This window comes from Canis lupus, chromosome 34, assembly GCF_003254725.2.
Source record: "Canis lupus dingo isolate Sandy chromosome 34, ASM325472v2, whole genome shotgun sequence".
NCBI lineage: Eukaryota > Metazoa > Chordata > Mammalia > Carnivora > Canidae > Canis > Canis lupus.
In genome coordinates this window covers 16,444,435-16,467,983 of record NC_064276.1, presented here as the reverse complement: position 1 = coordinate 16,467,983, position 23,549 = coordinate 16,444,435, and the positions used below count along the sequence as shown (strand labels likewise).

At 42.8% G+C, this 23,549-nt stretch overlaps 1 protein-coding gene across 4 annotated transcripts in view; it reads left to right on the top strand.

Moving 5' to 3' along the window:
- KLHL6 (kelch like family member 6) overlaps positions 1-23,549 on the top strand; it is a 111,198-nt gene that overhangs the window by 75,525 nt on the left and 12,124 nt on the right. For all 4 annotated transcript variants that reach the window (XM_035710178.2, XM_049105755.1, XM_025451309.3 and 1 more), the window contains 2 exons: positions 417-582; positions 16,523-16,972. In XM_035710178.2, coding sequence (XP_035566071.1) covers positions 421-582; positions 16,523-16,972 — 612 coding nt within the window. In that variant the 5' untranslated portion in view covers positions 417-420. The remainder of the gene's footprint in view (positions 1-416; positions 583-16,522; positions 16,973-23,549) is intronic.

Here is a 23,549-nt window from a genome sequence, read left to right as displayed (position 1 = left end):
TCCTGTTTTTGGGTACTAGTAGTTGAGAAAGTACAAGGAAGGCCTGGGCAGGGGAGAGGCCCCATAATGCTCCCAGATGAATCTCCAGCACTTGAAGCCATTAAAGTAGTTCTTTTGGCCAGTAAAGTAATTCTAGATCCCACTAGCTTTGCCAGAAGGACTCCTGCTGTCCCTTCAGACCTGGGACTGCTTTAGGGACCACAGTTGGGCACAGCAACGCAGGACAGTTCAGTTCAGTAAGTATCGATTAAATGTTTAGTGTGTGGTGGGTGCTGTAGGAACAGAGAGCAATCATCCCAGGATCCTGATCTTAGGAACCTCGCTGTTCCATGGAGGCAGATGGATGTGAAGGGGGTCTGTTTAGACCCAAAACTAAGAGTCATGGTAGGACTCATATTCACACCTTTCTCTTCCAGGGCCATGTTCTGCAATGATTTGAAGGAAAAGTACGAGAAGAGGATCATCATCAAAGGGGTTGATGCTGAGACCATGCACACTCTTCTGGACTACACATACACCAGCAAGGCGCTGATCACCAAGCAGAATGTGCAACGGGTCCTGGAAGCTGCTAACCTCTTCCAGGTGTGTGAACAAACAATCTTGATGCTCTCCTCTGGAGCAGGGGAAAGCAGCAACTCCTCAGAAATCTGCCTGGACTGGCTTCCAAGCTTGTATCTGGTGCGCGTGCACACACACACACACACACACACACTCTCTCTCTCTTAATTGGGCCTCTACTTACTTGAAAGTCAGAAAAGGCTCCTTTGGAAATTTCTTGAGAGATGATGAAATGTGGCATTGACTCTTTAATACCATCAAGCCAGGGCAGCTTGGTGCCTAGAATCTGTACTTAGTTCTGGACTGCAATGACTACAATTTGCAGAAGCCTAATTAGAGCCAGGGTTCCAATCATCATTTTTGTATGTGTAACTTTTTTTAAAAAAAGATCTTACTTATTTATTTGAGAGAAAGAGAAAGAGAGCTTGAGCAGGGGGAAGAGCAGAGGGAGAGGGAGAGAATCTCCAGCAGACTCTACACTGAGCCCAGAGCCTCAGGGGGGGCTCCATCTCATGACCCTGAGAGCACAACCCCAGCTGAAACCAAGAGCCCGATGCTCAACCAACTGAGCCACCCAGGCACCTCTCTTATATGTAACTTCTAATCTTTAGTACAACCTGGGGACATAGTTACTTCTCCCCACTTTATAGGTGGGAAGAGTCAGGCACAGAGAAGGGTGTATTTGAACCCTGGGCTTTCTGAGTCCAGGAGCTACATTCTTGCAGTACCATTGCAGCCTCTCTGGGAGCAGTGTCTAGATTTGGAGGCCCACAAGACCTTGCCTGATTAGGACTTTGTGGTGAGTATGAAAGAAGAGCATTTTCATGAGGAGTAATAGGGAAGATGAAAGAGAGAACCCTGGGGACTAAGTTTTATTGTTTCCATTTGACTATGTTTGTTTCAATCTGATTACAGTTAGCTTCATAGAATAATTAGACTCATCGATTCTGTCAGATGCATCCATAGTTATTGTAGGGTCCCAGCCCTGGTTACCATCTTTGCCTAGGCCTAAAAGTATGCCTTGAGTTTGTTTTGCCAGGTTAGGCAAAGATTGTCTCCCTGAGGATACTGAGATTTATGACAGAGTCCAGGGACAAGCCCGGTCATTCCCACAAACTGGCAAACATCAGATCCTGTGTATGGTTTGGGACTTTGAGAGGTGGTGTCCTTTTGGATCCTCAGTAGGCCAGCAGTTGATGGGAAACAAAACAAAGTTTGGGAAGGTGAGGAATGAGGGGCTATGAGTCAAGACCAGGGGCAATGGGATGTTGAAGCCTAGGCAAGACCTGTGGAGTCCAGCAAGGAAGGGAGAATACAAAGAGGGAGGAAACTATGAAACAACACTGAGTTCCGAATAATTGTTTGCCAGTTTTATTGTCCCGGGTTCCTCAGGGCATTTTAAAGATACAGAGCAAGGTACTTCTGTTAGGGCAGGTCATGCCTTCTGGTAAACACCCCCCCTGCCCCCCCCACCTCCCACAGTCCTCCCCCCTTCTCTGTCCTGACCTGCTTACCCTTTCAGCCTTACTAACTGGCAGGGAAATAAATACTCCTCTTTCTGTGGAGGGAAGGACTCAGCAACCACACACTCGGCAGCCCTGTCTCATCCAACCTGCCACCCCCACACTCTGCTCCAACAGTCTGACCTCAGGGAAATCTTTCCCACATTAGATAGGGCCTCTATCTAGTTCAGCTTTTGCCTGGGAGCTATAAGACAGCTGCAAGGATTCTACACTGGGGGTGTGGGTGTATGTGCAAATCTTTACTTAGCCTCCTTATTTTCAGTGTGATGTCCTCACATGTCTTCCTCAATTTCTGGTGTCCCTGAGTCTACAACCTCTCTGGTCTGGTTTCTCCAGAGGATAAATCTTTTCCGAGAGTGGAGTTGTTAGATCACAAGAAGTGGGGAGGAGTCCCAGGAGGCTTAAGCTCTTAAACCCATCCCTGTTATTAAACCCATCTGCCCTGGCCTAGCTCTTTCCCTGGGACTTTAATATTCCTGCTTTCTGGGGTTCTGAGGGACAAACTCCTGTGTAGGTACTTGGTCTGATCTCTTTGCTCTCAACAAAGCCACTTGCCAGTTTTCATATTCTGTGGTTTGGGGTTACTGATAACTCCTGGTTTCATGGAGGAGGGAGTTTGTGTTTCTGTTTCTTGTTCTCCTTTCAGTTTTGGGTGATTTTTATAAAAACTCTTTAGATAGTAAAGAGTTTTATAATAATGCAGCAAATATTTTCCTTTGGCTATTTGACTGTTATTTTTGGTTATGGCTATTTTTATGTACAAAATCTAAAATTTGTGTTTAGTCAGACCTACTGATCATTTCCTTATGTTTTTTGCCTTTGTTATATGTTTTCTTTTTAAAGATTTTATTTATTTATTCATGATAGACAGAGAGAGAGAGGCAGAGACACAGGCAGAGGGAGAAGCAAGCTCCATGCTGGGAGCCGGACGCGGGAATTGATCCTGGGACTCTAGGCTCTAGGATCACGCCCTGGGCCAAAGGCAGGCACTGAACCGCTGAGCCACCCAGGGATCCCCAACTTTGTTACATGTTTTTAGAAAGACCTTCCCCACTACTTATATACTTACCAACTTATAATTTCTTTTAGTCTTACTATCTCCATAGCTTTATACTTAAATCTTTCATGAATCTGGAAATTATTTTGGCATAAAGTCTCTCCTTGTCCTTGTCCTCCTCCTCCTCCACTTCCTCCTTCTCATTTTCTCTCAAGTGGTGAACCTCAAAAGAGATTTGGATTTTAATCAGAGGTGGAATGAAGAGGAAGACAGAGACAGAAGAGGCATAGAGCATGCTTTGTTTATTATTGATTCCCCTATTCTGGTAATCCCTCACCTCAAAATTTTTCCAAATCTCGTTCACTTTGTAGGCAAAAAATACGAAGTTTTCTCTCTGAGGCTATTTTACTCATTTTCCAATGAGTGTTAATTCTTACGAAAACAAGAGTAGAGTGCTCTGGGTGCCTGGGTATCTGTTTAACCACTTTCTGGGGGACGCGTGGGTGGCTCAGCAGTAGAGCGTCTGCCTTTGGCCTGGGGCGTGATCCCAGGATCTGGCATCCAGTCCCACATTGGGCTCCTTGCAGGGAGCCTGCTTCTCCTTCAGTCTATGTCTCTGCCTGTGTGTGTGTGTGATGAATAAATAAATAAAATCTTTAAAAAAAAAACACTTTCTGATTTCTGTTGCTTCTGAATGACTTGCTTTAAAGTCTCAGATGTAGAAAACTGGGAATATCTTCATGCTTGAAAGCACCACAAGGGACAGAAGTTTATAGGTTGTTGAAATCACTTTGTGGTTTTAAAAAAGTATGTATTCATTTGAATGGATAGAACATACTTTTGTTCCAAATTCAGAAAAACAAAAAATGAGACAGTGGAACATTTTGCCATGTTCACTTTAAACCTTGTGTTACTGTCCTTCATATCTTATGCACACCTGTGTCCATGTGCATATATCACTCCCACTCATTGTTTCTGGTTTTTAAACACGAATGTTGGCACACTCTGTACCCTATTGTACATGTTGCTTTTTTGCTTCACAATATATTTTGGAGATTGTTAACAGATCAGAATGTGTAGAACCTTTTCTTTAAAAAAAAAATATTTATTTGAGAGAGAGAGCACGCACGTGCTTGAGCACAAGTCAAGCACAGAGAGAGGGAGAGGAAAAGATTCCCAAGCAGACTCTCTGCAGAGCACAGAACCCAACCTGGGGCTTGATCTCATGACCCTGAGAGCCCACCCCAAGCCAAAACCAAATAGGACGCTTAACCAACAGAGCCACCCAGGTGCCCCTGCATAGAGCCTTCTTGATGGCTGCATAATGTTGTTGGACTCTCCTGAGGAGTGAAACATGTCAAGATCTTCATAGTCTTTTATAAGGCAGAGTGATAGAGTTGAAGGAGTATGGGTGCTGGAGTCAGGCATAACCTGGGTTTAAATTCTAGTTCAGTCATTTCTTTTCTCTGTGGATGTGGACAAGTTACTGAGGTTGTCTGAGCCTCATCTTTCTTATTTGTAAAATTAGGATGATAACAATACCTGCCTTTTAGGGAGACTTATTATGAGGATTTAATGAGATGCTATTTGTAAAATACCTGGCACATAATAGATGCTGGATGGAATTTCCTTCCCATCATATGTCCATTAATTTTAACTTTACTTTGGACAATTTGTGCCTTGAATAAACTGGGCTGGCATTGAGCTGTGAGAACATTCTCCTGTGCCATCCCCCATTCTTTGCTTTTTCCTGGATTAGTATTATAAGAGACCATGATTTAAAGTTTTGTTTTATGATGTTCATATGATACTTGGTTAGTAGAATGGACTGGACTAGTGCTGTATTTGATTAACTCAGAATTATAGATGGAGAAAAGTGTGCCAGATTTGGCATTTGTTGTTTAGAACATCCACAGAAGCCAATACCACCTCTGTGGGACTGAAATCAATGGGAATCAGAGTATCTTGATGTTCTCTATCCCATCCAATAGTAAAAGTTTTTAGTTGTCACACCATCATTATGCCTAAGCTGCTTCCTCACTTTTTACTTCTCTTTTCAGGTCTATTATCCACTGATTGCTTCTATACCAGAATTTCCCAGAAAGAGATCTTTCAGTTAACCCAGCTAGTCACCACTATTGCTGTTTGAAAGAGCTTTTCATGAGAGGCAACTTGATGAGTTCCTGGCCTCATGAAAATGATAACCCTGGGGTCAGTTGTCATTGGTGCAATCACCTATAGCACAGAGTGGGACAGTTTCTTTTAGGAGAAAAGTTAGGGTGGGGCAAGTACTGAATGAACTGCACACTAGAGGAACTTTGCAATAACCTAGCCATAATTTATTGGTCAATTATGGGAAGAAATATATTTTCTCCAAGTAATTTCTAGAAAGGTAAGAGTAAGAGAAGGAAAGGCCCGAATTACCCTTCACATGGGGAGCAGGGTTTTTGAGGTGAATGTCAACCAGTGAGGGCCCCAGAGAACTTAACTTAGCTGGAACTTCAGGCTCCTGGGTTCTAGATGAACAAGGCAGTCAGAAACTGTAGAAACTATAGATGATGGGACAATGGCTATAAGAACTTGGTAAGATTTTTCAGTTTTGTAGAACTGCCCCATTCATTTGGAGAACTTTGTCATACTCATTACTTTCATTTTTATTATTAAAAACTCATGAAAGAATAAGGGCTTGTGAGCTTTTCTGCAGGGAAGCAAAAGATGTGAGATTAAGGAGACCAGGCTCACCCCTCATTTAGTTTTGGGATAGAGGATACCTAAAATAAGAGAGCAGCTGGTTAGAAGAAGGAGCTTAAAAGAGGAAAGAACATCAGGTGAGTCATGTAGGCTGACATGAGGGAAAATAGGGGGATGCCAGAGTGGGAGCCTGTTCATCTGGCCTGGGCCTGAGAAGACACAGACCACAACACACTCTGGGCTGAGATCTGTATGGACGAGGTAGCCATGTGGTCAGTGGCTGACCCTGATGGCTGGGTTGGCTTCTGAGCTTACTAATATCTGGATCATAGTATATAAATATTTCTTGAATCAATGAAGGTATATATGTTCCCCTTTCATTACTAGCTGAGTATGAAGACTACCTCAGAAACTGCTCAAGACCCCATTGAGAAATTGCCTGACCTACTTTAAGAGGACACCAGAAGCCCACTCCTGGCTTTAAGAAATGTTGTAGGAAGGAAGTATTCCACAGGTTAATACTAATAATTGTTTCATTTTTAAGCACCAACTAAATTCCAGGCACCTAGCAAAAGCAGGTCTCATTACTATATGTTATAGATGAACTTCTGTTGTCATTGACAGGGACCCACAGATTATATCTACTGAATATCAGAATAGTCCGTTGATTTAAGCAAGGAAACTAGCCCAACTATTTCTTTGCTATTATCTTTTTAAATTTTTTATTTTTTTAAAGATTTTATTTATTTATTCATGGGAGAGACAGAGAGAGGCAGAGACACAGGCAGAGGGAGAAGCGGTCTCCTTGCAGGGAGCCCAACGTGGGACTTGATCCCCGGGTCTCCAGGGTTACACCCTGGGCTGAAGGCAGCGCTAAATGGCTGAGCCACCCAGACTGCCCCTCTTTGCTATTATCTAGATAAAATCAATCTGTGACTGATGCATGGTCTCCCGCATACCAGTGTTGCCTTTTGGACATTGTAAGTGATAAGAAATTAGGGTTAATCTCCTAGTCCATGACAGTGATTGTTGTGCCTTTCAGAACATTCACTATGTGGCCACTCTTTTGCCTGTACTGTTTCATTTAAAATGAGGTAGGTATTTTTACTCCCCATTTAGAGATAAGAGAAATACAATTCAGGGACACCTGGGTGGCTCAGTGGTTGAGCTTCTGCCTTTGGCTCAGGGCGTGATCCCGGAGTCCACGGATTGAGTCCCACATCGGGCTCCCTGTATGGAGCCTGCTTCTTCTTCTGCCTATGTCTCTGCCTCTCTCTGTGTCTCTCTCATGAATAAATAAATAAAATATTTTAAAAAGAGAGAAAAAAAATACAATTCAGTGATGTAAAGTAAATGTTCAAGGTTTCATGGCTAATGAGAGAGGGGCCTGAATTTCACTCCTGTCTGCTAATGCTAGCTGGTGTATTCTCCACTACATATATTGCATCCATTCCTTGGAGCTAGGCCTAAAATAAGCCATGAGGGCAGCCCCAGTGGCACAGCGGTTTAGTGCTGCCTGCAGCCCGGGGTGTGATCCTGGAGACCTGGGATCGAGTCCCACGTCGGGCTCCCTGCATGGAGCCTGCTTCTCCCTCTGCTTGTGTCTCTGCCTCTCTCTCTCTCTCTCTCTCTCTCTCTCTGTCTCTCATGAACAAATAAATAAAATCTTTAAAAATAAATAAATAAAACAAGTTGTGATCCTGAAGGCAGCAGGGGCTGGCAGCAGCCTCAAAGAGGGCTGCCCAGTGGAAATCTGGAAACCAGTTGGGCCCTGTAACTGCGTTAGGGGGTGAGACTGGCACAGCTGCCATCCCTCATGCCTAACTCCCTCTGGGGAAACTAGGACTGTTGAGGCCACCAGCTGTCCCCATCTCAACAGTGAGCCTGCTGCTGTCCACGTGAGACCTCTTTAGTCTTCCCAGTTCTGTGTTTAAGCTTAATGGTTACTCTCTTTTATTTTTAGGTATAACTTACATTTAGTAAAATGCACGCATCTTAAGTGTATAGTTTTTTTTTATTTTTTACACGTGTTTGGAGCCATGTAACCACCACCCAGATCAAGTCCAAGAACATCCTTGGCATCCCAGAAAGTTCTCTGTGCCCTCCTGAGGTAGTACCTCCCCGTGGATAACTATCACTCTAGCATCTGTCACCACACGTTTGTTTTGCCTGTCTGAATTTCATATTGTTCTTGAGTTCTAATTAGTAGAGGGTCTAACTCATAGGTTAGAAACCCAGGTGTGCAAAGATAAAGCCATGACTTAACCTATTCTTTTTCCATTTTTAAAGATTTTATTTATTTATTCATGAGAGACACATAGAGGGAGTCAGAGACATAGGCAGAGGGAGAAGCAGACTCCCTGTAGGGAGGCCGAGGTAGGACTCGATACCTGGACCCTGGGACCACAACCTGAGCTAAAGGCAGTCACTCAACCACTGAGCCACCAAGGTGCCCCTAACCTACTATTTTTCTAACTTTGAACTTAATCTGTATCCTGAGCTTCCCATTCTACCAGTGATAGAAATTGTAGTCAACTTATAGGCATCTCACTTCAGGAAAGCTTCATTAACTTAGAATATGGCTTGCTTACATAGTTACAAGGGGTTTTTACAGAATGCCAGGACATAGTAGAAAGAGGCATCTGGTCCAGGCTTACCATGGTTATTTGCATCACTGGTGCATGCTGGCACCTGGTAGAGCATCTGTGTTTCCATCAGTCTCCCTCTGATCGTTGACACCCACCCCTGCACCCTTGCATCAGCTGAAAATCCTCAGGCCCACCTGATTCTGGCCCTCAGTCTCTGTGGGGTCACTTTGCATTCTCTTTGTCCCATTTGCAAGGCTTCCTCAGGACTTCCAGTCCTCTCAGCGACTTTTGTGTCCTTATCAAGGACACACAAGAAACTTCCATTTACTCTCCTGGGCCAATGTGGAACTATAGGGAGCTTGGGCTTTATTATTCTCAGTACTTTCCATAAGAGGAAACTGTGGCTCACAGAGAGTTCAGATCATCAAAGAGTGAAGCTATGATCTGAGGCCTAAGCCAGAACATACCTGCCACCCACCATTACCCCCAAAGCCTCAAAAGCAAGGATTTGCACTGAGCTTTCAAACCACAGAGCAATCCAGCCAGACCCCAGAGCAGAGTGTAGGAGTGGAAAAAAGTTCTGGTTCTGAAGGAGGTGGCATTGAACTGGACTTCATAAAATGGGTAGGATTTTAACAAATGGCAGCTGGGTTGGAGGAAACGTATTCTAGGCAGAGAGGACTTGTAAGCAGAGACTAAAGTTTCCACCTGCTCTACCTGCTACTTTATATATTACAGCTGTCTGCTCATGGACCTGCTTCTCAGGACGTGGCTTTACTTAGATGACCTACTGCTTCTGTAACCACCCCCTAACCCATATCCTGAGCATCAAACATGTCCCAGACACAGTTATTCCATTTAATCCCTCCCTAGCCTTCATCCTGTCCCTGGGATGAATCACACAGCTCCAGCTCTGGCACTTGCCCCTTGAATCTTAGTATGGCCTATGTGGTCTCCCCCTTCATTATGTGCTGCTGGCCTGTTGGGGGCCCCACTAGCTCCTCTGCAAATTCAGAGGCTGTCTGCTGCCTGAATCTTGACCAAACTTCCCATACCCTTTCCTTTCCCACTGATTCCACTTCTGAGGTCAATCTACCTCTACAGTTGTACCTGTCCCCCAGCACCTGCCCCACCTTAGTGAGTAGGCCTTTTACAGGTCTTCCTACCCACCCCACCGAGCTTCTAGGGACCAGCAGACCCCTTGGCCAAGTCTAGAGCAAAGACTGAAAGTTTGGAGGGAGCAGAAGGCATCCTGGGAGTTGGGGGCACATATTCCCCTTGCTCTAAAGTAGATATATCACCTGAGAAAGAGGGAAAGGGGCAGGGATGGAAGATTCAGATCAGCAGTAATTTACAGTTTTTAAGTATGAAGACTTCTCTTTTTCTGGTGGGGGTGTGTGACAGAGAAAGAATCTTAAGCAGGCTCCACACCCAGTGCAGAGCCATACATGGGGCTTGATCTCACAACCCTAAGATTATGACTCGAGCTGAAATCAAGTCAGACACTTAACCAGCTGAGCCACTTGGATGCCTCTGAAGACCTCTCTTTAACAATCAGTACATACCCCATAGGAGAACAACTTTACTTTTCATAACTATTATCTGAGAAGAAAAATGATGACAATGGGTCATGAATTCACAAACACTTTCAAATGATTTTGATTTATTAATCTCATCAACAAATCATATACCTTTCACATACACTGATTTGTTGAACTTGGAGGTAAGAATACCCATGTCTTTATACACCCTTTGCAATAATTGTATGGTCACTTAGGGACTCTGGTCAATGGAATTGCTGATTTGGGCCAAAATAGGGCTTCAGTTTCCCTGAATGGATTTGAAGGCATCTCTAGGGAGATGTGGAATTACATTGGTCAAATCTGTTAAGACTTCATATTCTGGAGAGCATGACGGGAAGCTGAGGAGGGGCAGTGAAGATGGGGAGCAGGGGTATATTCTCATTGAGGTAGACACTTCTCATGGGAACTGCAGCCATGTCTCAAGTGGTTTCTTTGATTGTATTTTTAGTCTCCCTATTCAAGAGTCAGGTGCCTGACTGTAACCTTTTGCTCACATGTCCCCTCAAACAGGAAGCTAGCTGTCTGTTGCCATTATCTGTCATCGCTCTGCTTTAATAAACAAGTTCATGTGTCATTAGGACAGGCTGAGAAAGAAAATTTACGCTAAAGTCCTAAGTAATCTTGAATATGAAGAAACAAAAAGCTTATATATTTTAAAGAAAACAAATTCTTGTTCCCATGATTGTCTTACACATCAGTTTCCAAGCCATTGGTTAGGATGCTGCTCTATACTCCTCACACTCAAAAGTGTTTCTTGAAGCATATTTTGGGGGAAATGTAGGCAGCTTGGAGATCCCCACTACCTTTGTCCTCATAAGGCCTCTTCAGACTCTCCTGAAAGTTTGTTAGCTCAACATTGTGACATTATAAAGACAGTGTGATGGCCAGTGAGAAGAGTGAGTTAGCCATGACCCTGAGTGTCATCTGTACCAACTACTGGCTGTATGATCTTAAGCAATGCACTTCACTCTTTGAATTCTGTTTCTTCCTCTGCGCAAATAGTCTGTACTAATACCTACCTTATTATAACTTGTTAAATAAAATATATTCATTAAAAAATAAATTAGTTTAATTGAAAAATGGATGGGAAAGTGTCTAGCACAGATCATGGTACATACTAGGTACCTGAAAACTATTTTCCTCCTCTCTCTTTTCTTTCCTTCTTTTGGCAGAGTTTATGCTAGGTGCTGTTAGCATCTGCCCTTGAGATGCTTGACAGGGGAAAAATGTGATCAGTGCTCCACAGAGGGGCAAATAAGTTGCTCAGTGGAGTACAGAGGAAGGAGGAATTGATTCCATGTTGGGCAACTGGAGAAGCCAAAAAAAAAAGGAAGTAGCTCTTAAGAAAGAACTTCATGAATAGGTAGGATTTCTCCATTTCTTTTCCCTTCCCTTCTTTGATTCTCTTCTTTTGTTCTTAAGCAAGTATTGATATTGATCCAGAATTAAAAATGTCCAAAAGCAGGGAAGGCTTAAAGCACAGCCTAGTTAGAACTCTCTGGTCTTGTCAGCTTGGCTTTTGCTCTTATGTTGGCTTTTTCCTTGGGTTCATGGATAATAGAGAGCAGATCACAGTGTCTCCTGCAAACTCAATTTCAAAGAAACTGCCACATGTGTAAACATCTGTTTGCAAACCATTATAGGGCTTCACAGACTCTGGAGCCCATCTGTCAGTCCCAGATTTAACACTTTGAATGAAGAAAGCAACCCTGTGTAGATAAGGTGATGGTCATGGTACTCTTTCCGCGCCCCCCTTTCTTTTTTTTCTTTTCTTTTTTTTTTTTTTTTTTTTTTGAGTTTACCTTGAAAGGAGCCTTTTCGGTTGAAATTAGGATGATCTATCCTGAGTCCTTTCTTAAAAAGTGGAGCTCTGGGGGGCACCTGGATGGCTTAGTCGGTTAAGTGTCTGCCTTTAGCTCAGGTCATAATCCTAGGGTCCTGGGATCAAGCCCCACATTGAGCCTGCTTCTCCTGCTCCCTCTGCAGCTCTCCCTGCTTGTGTGCTTACTTTCTCTCTCTCTCTCTCTCTCTCTTTCTCTCTCTCTCAAATAAATAAATAAGTAAGTAAGTAAGTAAATAAATAAATAAATAAAATCTTAAAAAAAAAAAAAAAAGTGGAGCTCTGGAGTCAAACTTCCCTGGGCAAGGAGAACAGGATTTTAGGCAGATAGTGATGAAGGAGAAAGCTGGTCCAGGCTGATGAAACAGCATGAGTACAAAAAGGGACAGGCAAGCTTAGGAATATTGGGGGAAAGGTGAGTACACAGGTTGACTGTATATATCAGAGAGAGTCCTGGTGACAGTGCACAGGGGTAGGAATAAGGCTATATCTTCACTTTTAAGCAGAGAAATCACTGAACTTTGCTACATAGCATTTATCACAGTTATAATTTGGCACTGTGTGATTATTTGATTAACGTCTGCCTTCCCCACTTGTCTGTAAGGTCCAATGAGCACAGGCACTGCATTTCTTTCTGCTCACCTCTATACTCCCAGCACTGGTTGATGGCCTGCTACATAACAGATGTTCAGTACACATTCTGGAAATTTTTTAAAAAATATTTATTCATGAGAGACACACAGAGAGAGGCAGAAATATAGGCAGAGGGAGAAGCAGGCTCCCTATGGGGAGCCTGATGTGGGTCTCAATCCCAGGACCTCAGAATCATGCCCTGAGCCAAAGGCAGACTCCCAACCATTGAGCCACCCAGGCATCCCCACATTCTGGAAATTAACAGGTGGATGAAAGAGGGTATTAACAGTTTCTGGATGGGGAGGGACACTTTAGAACAATGTTTATAACAAATGTGAGCTCCATTACTTGCTTTGATTCTTTTCCATGGTTTCCTTTTTTGCTTATCAGTAGTCATCAAGCAAGGGTAGGAATTAACACCTTGTCGGCCAAGCCTTCCTTTGGCAGATCAGATTATTGGAGCTCTCCATGGTGAAGTGTGCAAATCATCATTGGCGTCTGTTAAGCCCTTGTCCTGTGCACACACTATTTAACCTGAAGTAGCTTGAAATGGTCTAAAACATGCATTTTGGGAATTGGATAAGACTGGCTCAGATTTTAGTTCTACCTCTGGTTAGCTATAAGTTTCTGAGGAAATTACCTCCCTTCTCTGGACAACTCCTTATCTATAAAACAGGAATGATAATAAATACCTACTTTATAGTATTGTGAGGATTCAATTATCTGGGTAATATACAGGGGCTGGCATATAAGAAGTGTTCTTTGCTTTTTACATTTTTAAAATTTTCTCATTGTGTACTTGAAAAATCACAAGGAGGTTTTTTTTTTTCTTCTGATTTTAAAAGCAACCCCATTTTGGGGCGCTTGAGTGACTCGGTTGGGCGTCCATCTCTTGATTTTGGCTTGGGTCATGGTCTCAGGGTCATGGGTTCATGCTCTGTGTTGGAATCTGCACTGGGCCTAGAGCCTGCCTGGGATGCTCTCTCTCCCTTTCCCCCACCCTCCCCACTCCTGCGCTTTCTCTCTACCAAAAAAATAAATAGATAAATAAAATAAAAATAAAAAAGAAACTTCATATGCAGTGTAGAGCATTTATTCTAAACAGCAAAGTTTATAAAAGACAAATTAATAACTTTATCTCTAAAACTGCATTTGAGATAAACATGGATAGTATTTTGATATGTTACCTTCTAGTGTTTTCTCTGTTCACAAAAAAATTTATTTTATTCATTTATATTTATGAGAAAACTGTATTTTAAATAGGTGATTCTGTCACATGGCACACAATGCAAGGGAGTACAAATAGGTGAAAAGTAAGTCTTCCTCTCTACACTGTCCCCAGCTACCAGCTGCCCTCCCCAGAGACAGCCACTGTTACCAGGTTCTTAGGTGGTCTCCCAGAGACAGTTTACATATTTAGAAAATCTATTTAATTTTCATATCATCTTCTTCTCACCCAAACATTGGTATAGCATACCTGCTCTTTGCCCTGGAGGCTGCCTTAAAAATGAGTTCCCTTTTAGAGCTCATAGGTGTCTCTGTGGGCAGGGCCACATAGGGCTCTGGTGACAGGTTCTGAGGCTTCAGCAAGGCTTCGTCTCAGTTGTATATTTTTACTCTTTGAACTGAAAATCTGCAAACAACTAAACAGATGTTAGAATTCTCAGTCTCAACCGTTTCTACAGTTGTTCATGCGAGGAATATATCTGCAGGCAATGGCTGAGGCCAGGAGACACAGCAGTCTGAGGCAGAATTCAAGCTTTTCTAACATTTCATTGACCCTCAGTCAATGTTTTTTAAACCGACTATTGGAACCAGTGTTCTGACATGGAAATATAATATGTTGCAATTGGGATTCACCTAACGTTCAGAGATGTGGGTCCCCTAGAATGCTCTGCAGTGAAGGTGAGAGCCTAAATCGATATGGTTCACTCTAAGAGCAGCCCTGCCCCACCCTTCAGGCCCCACAACCATACCACCCTCAGGTCATCATAGAAGTGCTTCCTCTGCAGGCTGTGCCCCTTCCGTTGTGGGTCTTTCCCATCCAAATTCTCACTGGGCCCTGCCTTCAGACCAGCCCTCCCCACCATGTCCTCTCCACTCAGCCTTCCTCTTTCCCTTCTGTTAATTCATCAACCCACAAACACTGAGAACTTGACCCTTTACTGGCCCAGGGGACAAGGGGGGAGGATAGGAAGTTGGACTTGTTCAAAGCTAAGCTCTAGAGAGCAATGAGTAAGAATGAACTGATGCATTTGAATATTGTACAACTGAAACTAGTAAAACACTGTATGTTAACTATATTGGAATTAAAATTTAAAAACAATAAGAAAAGAATGAACTGATGGATTTTAGACATCTCAACTGTAAAATGAATATTAAATAATATAATGGACATGACAGTGCTTTGTAAACGGTTAAATGCTATATAAGCATATGGGACTTATATTTTCATGAGGATGATGATAATTTAAAACAAAGACATAGGGACACCTGGGTGGCTCAGTGGTTGGGCGTCTGCCTTCGGCTCAGAGCATGATCCTAGGATCCAGGATCGAGTCCCAATTGGGCTCTTTGCAGGGAGCCTGCTTCTCCCTCTGCCTGTGTCTCTGCCTCTCTCTGTGTGTGATTAAATAAATAAAATCTTTATTTTATTTTTTTTAAAGATTTATTTATGATAGAGAGAGAGAGAGAGGCAGAGACACAGGCAGAGGGAGAAGCAGGCTCCATGCCGGGAGCCCGACGCGGGACTCGATCCCGGGACTCCAGGATCGCGCCCCGGGCCAAAGGCAGGCGCCAAACCACTGAGCCACCCAGGGATCCCCCTAAATAAAATCTTTAAAAAATAAAAATAAGTAAAGACATAGGAGCCAACAATTTTTACAAATGAATGTTTAAGTTACGAAAGTGCTACTTACTCATTTTAGGGGATTTTTAAAGTATGTAAAAAAAAAAAAGTAAGGGAAATTCTCAGTCTTATTAGAAAATATGGTACCTTATGTTACTTATGCAATGTCTTCCCTTTCTACCCCTGCAGGACTGTTTCTATGGGAGGATTATTTTTCCCTTGACTATAAATTTTGCCATGTAACTTACTCTGGCCAATTAAGTGTGTGTAGAGATGGCATGTGCAACTTCTGAGCTAAAGTGTTAAAATTAAACTGCCTTATGTGGCTCTGCCATCTCTTTTCTCCCTATGTCACCAGACTGGCATATCTCAGCTAAGAAATTTTCTGTTATTCGGGGTCTTAGAATGAAGATCCCTGTAGGACATGGAATGTGAGTGAGACATAATCATTTATTCTCGTCAGCACCTGAGATGTGGGGGTTGTTATTGCAGCATAAATTGTCCTAAGATCCCTGATATACCGAGACATAATACCTGTCAGTATTTTGGTGTGTACCCTTCAGTCTTGTTTCTATGCCTATGTTCCATATTTTTTATAAAAATAAGATCATAGTGTACCTATGATTTTATGAAGTGCTTTTCTCATTTCATCTTCAAATATTTTAGTATGTATCTCTAAAAGACAAGGATTCTTCTTGAAACATAATCACAATACCAGTATCACACTTAAAATGAATAATAATCCAAATAAGGATCCAAATAAGGTCCATACATTGCACGAGTTTGTTGTATCTCTTCCATGTCTTTTCACTTTTAGGTTCCTCCTCCCTGTCTCTCTCTCTTTTCCCCTTATGATGTGCTTATTGAAGAAACTGAACTAGTTATTCTGTAAAGTTTCTCACAGTCCAGATTTTGCTGATTGTATATTCCCATGGTGTCATTTAACATACTCCTCTTTCTGCTATATTTCTTGTAAATTGCTGATTAAATCTAGAGGCTTGGTCAGATTCAGTAAGATTCTTAAACTCAATACATTCTCAATACATTAGGAACATTTTCTATATCCTTTAACAATCTTTTTTACTTGTATTAGTGATTACAAAGTTGTGGAAAATAAGAATGTAGCATCATTTCTTTAGCAAGCTGCTATCGTCAGCCATTTGGGTTGTTCCAATTTTTTGCCACTCACACAACTCACTGACAAGGCTCCCTGTGGACTAATGGTTTTCTGGCCTGATTTGCCTCCCTTCTGTTCCTTTAGTTCCTGCGGATGGTGGATGCCTGTGCCAGCTTCCTAACAGAAGCCTTGAATCCAGAAAACTGTGTGGGAATACTAAGGCTGGCGGACACACACTCCTTGGACAGTCTGAAAAAGCAGGTTCAAAATTACATCATTCAAAACTTTGTGCAAATTCTGAACTCTGAAGAGTTCCTCGAACTTCCCGTGGACACTCTGTACCACATCTTGAAGAGTGATGACCTTTATGTGACAGAAGAGGCTCAGGTGTTTGAGACTGTGATGAGTTGGGTCCGGCACAAACAGTCAGAACGGCTCTGCTTGCTCCCCTATGTACTTGAGAATGTGCGCTTGCCACTTCTGGACCCATGGTACTTCGTGGAGACAGTGGAGGCAGATCCTCTTATCAGGCAGTGCCCAGAGGTCTTCCCACTGCTTCAGGAAGCCAGGATGTATCACCTTTCAGGCAATGAGGTGAGTTGACAAAGTGTGACACTGTAGTTAAGCAGTGAAGTAAGGGAGACAGTGGCCTCACCAAAGCATAGGTGTGTACCAATCCTTATGGTATGGAGAAGAAGACACTGTACTGTTTATGGTTTGAGGCAGGCAGTTCCAGAAGCCCTGTATTTCTGATCTGTAAAATTACTACATCATAAACAGCTACTGAGAGGACGGAGTGAGATAGGAAATTCTGTATCTCTCATGAAGACATGAGTGATTCCCTATCTCACTCAGCACCATGCCTGGCACATCATCCTCTTCCGAGTGCATAAGGGTGGTGATTGGTGGGGGTGACACACAGGACAGAATGTGCCCTGTCCAGTTGCCATTCCAGAGTAGCTTTCCTACTTTGCCCACTCTGGAGAACCTCAAGTCTCATGGATATCCTGTGACGTTACCTTGGTTCTGTCATTTCCTTCCTGAATTTCTGAAAAGTCCTCAAAACTCACCTTCCTGCCCTCAGTCTGGCCTCCTTTCAATTCATTCACCAACTGGATGATCTAAAACTCAGACCAATTATTGTTTCTTGGGCTTACCCTCTGACTCCTGACTTTCAGGGTAAAGCCCACACGCTTCCTGCCTGAGCTCCCAGAGCCTTGTCTTAATACTTCACCTCCCACCCACTTCTCTAGCTCCATCTCCAACCTTTCCCTCCTGCTAAGCTCCTACTAATGAACTCCTTGCAGTTCCCCAAAGTGAATGTGCCTTTTTATCCACTAATGCAGGTGCTGTTCAGGTGCCTTTTTCCCCTCTTCATCTAGTTGATTTCTACTCCAGCTATATCTCTCTCTTTCTCATTGTACCTAGTGCATTGCTCTATCATAGCACCAACAGCTACATGGTAACCATTGACTTCCTTCCTTATAAACATCTTTATACTGGGAGCTTGTTATGGTCAGAAATATGTCTTACTGTACTTTTCATCTCCAGACCTTAGGAGACTCCCTGGTATAGAGTAAGCAGTTGGTAAATGTTTGTTGAATGAATAAATGAGTACCAAGATGATGAATATACATATCATTTGGATGTACCAGATTCTACTTAACAATTTCTGAAGAAATGTTTTATTCAAAACTTCATAAAGACAAAAATAGTCTTAGTGGAGAGAAACAAACCCATCAGGAAATAATAATATAGGGACAGTGTGTTAAGTTTATACACATGAACATACACACCTATATAGCACTGTACAATAGTTCTGAGATTGGCTACCAAACCTTCATTAATATATTTTTTTAAGATTTTATTTATTTATTCATGATAGTCACAGAGAGAGAGAGAGAGGCAGAGACACAGACAGAGGGAGAAGCAGGCTCCATGCAGGGAACCTGACATGGGATTCAATCCCGGGTCTCCAGGATCACGCCTTGGGCCAAAGGCAGGCGCTAAACCGCTGCGCCACCCAGGGATCCCTTCATTAAGATATTGATAGAAATCCTAGCCACAAGTGGTTTAGGAATTGTCTGTCTGAGGCCCCTGGAGCCTCATCCTTTTCTTGTGTGTCCTTTTCTAGTTCTGTGTTGTCCTCAATTCAGTTCTGTGTTTGTCATCAATTCACTCTGCAAATATATCCTTAAATGTTTGGTAGAATTTACCAGTGATACTATCAGAGTCAGGAGAGTTTTGTTTTGTTTTGTTTTTTTAGATTTTATTTACTTACTTTAGAGAGAGATTGAGAATGCAAGTAGGGGAGGGAGAGCAACAAGCCGACTTCACACGGAATGGGGAGCCCAAAATGGGGCTTGATCTTAAAACCCTGAGATCGTGACTGCAGCCGATGTCAAGAGTCCAACACTCAACTGACTGAGCTACCAAGGCATCCCAGGAGTTTCCTTTATGAGGTTTTTAACTACAAATTATATTTCTTTAATAGATACAGGGCTATCTATTTCTTCTAGAATGTACTTTGGTAGTTTGTGTCTTTCAAAGAATTTCCCTGCTTCGTAGAAGTTGTGGAATTTATTAGCATAAAGTTGCTCACAATATTCCTTTATTATCCTTTTGATATCTGTAGGATCTATAGTGATGTCACATCTCTCACTCCAGATATTCATAGTTTGTGTCTCCTCTCTCTTTTTTCTGATCAGTCTAGTTAGAGGTTTATCAATTTTATCAGTTTTTTCAAAGAAACAGCTTTTGGTTTCATTTGTTTTTATGATTTATTTCATTTATTTGTATTCTGATGTTTTAAAGTATTTTATTCATGAGAGACACACAGAGAGAGGCAGAGACATAGGCAGAGGGAAAAGGAGGCTCCCTGCAGGATCCCATAACTCTGGGATCATGACCTGAGCCAAAGACAGACAGACGCTCAACCACTGAACCACCCAGATGTCCCTATATTCTGATCTTGAATTATTTTTTCTCTGCTTACTTTCGTTTACCTTTATTTTTTTTAAGTGGAAGCTGAAGTCATAGATTTGAGAACTTTTCTTTTTTTTCTAGTATTGTCAGTAGTACTATAAATTTCCCCCTTATACTACTTCAACAGTATCCCATATATTTTAATAAGCTATACTTATACTATGTATGTATTTTTTGCAAATAAATTCTGAATACCAACTATATGCACCAGGCACTACAAAAACAGTCTCTGCCTTGTGAAATTTATTGTCTGTCAGAGAAGTCCAGATACTAAGCAAATGAACGGTGATGAGTAGACTGATGGAGGGAATCCAGGCAACCATATGAGTCCTACCCTATGCTGGGTATATGGGTTGCTGGCAGATGGCTCAGAACTGTGTAGCAAAGCCCTCATAAAACTGCAGATAGTGTCTGCCTCTGCAACTGATCTCAGTTCAGCATTTAAAGTACAGAGTCTTGATCAACTACACTTCCAGTATTCTAGCTATTTTTATTTCTGCTTCCTGTTTCCTAAGTCCCCGAAATGCAGGTGATAAAGATTTTCTGCTGATGTAAAATATCTCTGCTATGCCTTCTGCAAAATTGCTGCTATGAAGTATGTGCTCTGACTCTGGTATTTGCAGTGTGGGGGAGAGTGGGATTATGAGTTTTGGATTTAGGAGAAGAGAGAATTCTGATATCTGGGAGAGTTTCCAGTGGTAAGAACCTGGGCTTGCATTTAGGCAGATCTAGGTTTTAATCTTGACTGCACAATTTACTGACAGTGTGACCTTGGGTAAGACACTTAACTGCTTGAAAGCTCCCTCCTGACTTGTAACATGGTGATAATAATGCCCACCAACTGATACAATTGTTTTGAGAATTCACTAAGATAATGAATAAGATGTGGTTAGCACCCTGTCTGGTACATGGTAAGGCCTCACAAATAAAGACTGTTCTCATTCTTTCACAGTTCCTTTATGGTGCTTATCTCACACAACCAAGCATTTTCTTTCTCTGAAGCTAAGATTTCTCTTTTCTTTGTGTCCTAGGGTTGCTGCCACTTTCTCGTTCCATTTTTACAATCTTGGTAAATGAACCAACCAACCACTGTAATCTTTGAATGGGGTCTAATTGCCAGTTCATTCCCTGAAACTCCCTGTGTGCTCACTGCTTGAATGATCTTGGGTTTACTTCTGTTAATAGTAGTGTAAGTCTGAAGGCTATTTTCTGACTATACTTCTCCCCTTAACCTTCCTTTTCCAAATTAAACCTTTTTTATCCTATCATCATCTCCCCCCTTTAACCTTATTCCTCCTCTAAGTTTATGGAGGTGGCAATAGTGGGATATTTAAGAGAAATAAAAGCAAATGTCAATCTACATTTGATTTAGGAGTGGTAGCGAGGACCTTCATTAAGAGAAGTCTTCTGGGGATCCCTGGGTGGCTCGGTGGTTTAGCGCCTGCCTTTGGCCCAGGGTGTAATCCTGGAGACCCGGGATTGAGTCCCACATCAGGCTCCCTGCATGGAGCCTGCTTCTCCCTCTGCCTGTGTCTCCATCTCTCTCTCTGTGTTTCTCATGAATAAATAAATTAATTTTTTTAAAGTTTTTATTTATTTATGATAGTCACACAGAGAGAGAGAGAGAGAGAGGCAGAGACATAGGCAGAGGGAGAAGCAGGCTCCATGCACCGGGAGCCCGACGTGGGATTCGACCCCGGGTCTCCAGGATCCTGCCCTGGGCCAAAGGCAGGCGCCAAACCGCTGCGCCACCCAGGGATCCCTAAATTAATGTTTTAAAAAAAGGAGAAGTCTTCTGGAGAAGAGATAGTTTCTCCTTTATTTTATTGCCTCTTAAATTTCCAGCAACCACCTTGATTTATACCAAAGGCTGCTCTGACATGTGTGGTAGCTCTTACTCCTGAGTGGAGCAGAAGCTCACCCCTAAAGACAGCTTTGTTGAAGCAACACAGTCACTTTTGTTGGTCCCCTAGTGTAAGTCCTGTTAATGAGTAGTCAGCAAGGTGCAATTGTCTGTTCTATTTTTAACAATCTGAACAGAAACTGGTTAGGCCTGATTGTTGCATATGATTCATTAGCAAACACTTCCATGTGTCTGCAACAAACTTGCACATCTCACTTCAGACTGGCACTTGTGCCTTTGGGGTTAATATTTTGTCAGATGTAGCTGAATTTACAGTTTGATAATGGTGACCACCTGGGAGTTCTTTGGTGCCAAGTGATAAGGTAGATCTTAATACCCAGCAATTCCATCAGTTAGATGGTTATATTAGTTATCTATTGCTGTATAACAAATTATCCCCAAACTTCATTAGTTTAAGACAACAAATACTTATTATATCACAGCTCACAGGAATCTAGGCATGATTTAGTTGGGTGGTTCTGGCTCAGGATCTCTCATGAAGCTGTAGTCAAACTGTTGGCAGGGGCTACAGTCATCTCAAAGCTCAAATAAGGTTGGAGGATCAACTTCCAAGCTCACTCACAGGATTGTTGACAGGATCGTTGACAGGTTTGTTGCAGGTTGTTGGCTGGAAGCCTCAGTTTCTTGCCATGTGGGCCTCTCCATAGCAGCTGGTTTTCCAGAGCAAATAGCCCCAGAAAGACTGAGAGAGCAATCAAGATGAAAGCCATTGTGCTTTTTATAGCCTAGTTTCAGCAGTGATAAACCATCACCTCTGCCTTATTCCACTCGCATAGAGGCCAACCCTGAACACTGTGGGGGGAACAGAAGACATAAGTACCCTGAGGTGAGAATTCCTGGGCCCCACTGTGGAAGCTGGTTACAACAGTGATTTGGACTGGAAAAAAAGTCTATATCAAGTCTTGGGTTACCTAGCTCTCCCAGTCATTCATTCATTTACTCATTCAACAAATGTTTGTGGAAACCCACAACCTCCAAGCACTTGCTCATTGGAGAATAAAGGCTGTCCCTGCCACCAGGGACCTTATAATAAATTACAAGGAAGTATGAAAAGTACTGTGATGGGGAAATCCGGGGCTGTGGAAATGTGTCGAAAGTCAAGAATGGCTTCTTAGAGGAAAGGACAAAAAGACATTACAAATAATGCCAGTGACTTAAAGGGTAAGTGGATGGGGAGGTGGTGTGGGAAATCAAGGACAGATATTGTGGGAATACCTAGATAGCAGGCAGGAATGCAGAGATTTCAGTCAATGGGAGCAGAGTCTTCCACAAAACCCAGGACTCAGGAATGGGGTACCAGCCTGGGAATCAGGAGTAAGATCACAACTCGTCCAGTCCCCTATTGGCCAGCAGGTTATTGAGGCAGGAGAGTAGCCACTGTGAAGAAGAGACCTGGCTTTCAGAGCTTGAATAAGGGTCACACAGGGACCAATTTGGAAGGCTAATGCTGTCCTCTAAGTATTGCTTCATAATCCCTAATCCTTTTGAAAGGACCAGATTACTGTTGGGGGTTGCATTTCAACTGTGGGGAAGAGAGACTTAGAGCCTTGAAGCAGGGCAGATAGTAGGAAAGAAAATCACAGAGTGGCAAAATTTGTCTTTGGTGCCAACTCATTGCTCAGATCCTGTCCTTGGCAGTCTTGCCACTGTCCTCACAGTACCCCCGGTTCCTAGGATTGCCCCTCCCACTCTTACCCCAACTGTCTTCTCCACTGTCCACACCCTCAGATTCTGCCCATTGCCCCATACAGTCCCACCCCACTTCTTTCTGCTAACCTCCAAAAGGGGGCCCTGTGACAAGCTTTATGGCCATGAATTGAGGATGCAAAATTTACTGTATCGGACTCTTTGGTACAGAAAACCAAAGTCTCTTATGGAAAAGTAGAGTTTGGGTGTTGACTGATCTGCTTTCTTGTGACCATTGATTAGATTCACCACTTGAGGGCAGCCCCGGTGGTGCAGCGGTTTAGCACCGCCTGCAGCCCAGGATGTGATCCTGGAGACCCTGGAATCGAGTCCCACATCAGGCTCTTTACATGGAGCCTGCTTCTCCCTCTGCCTGTGTCTCTACCTGTGTGTGTGTGTTTCTCATGAATAAATAAATAAATAAATCTTAAAAATATAGATTCACCACTTGAGGGGGGTAGTTTTTGCTACTGTAACTTGTTTGTCACATCTGTGGTCAAGATTGAAGTTTCATTGCCTGTGTTAGGTCAGCCTCAGCTTGCAGGCTGTTTTGGTCATCTGGAAAATGGGTGCTGG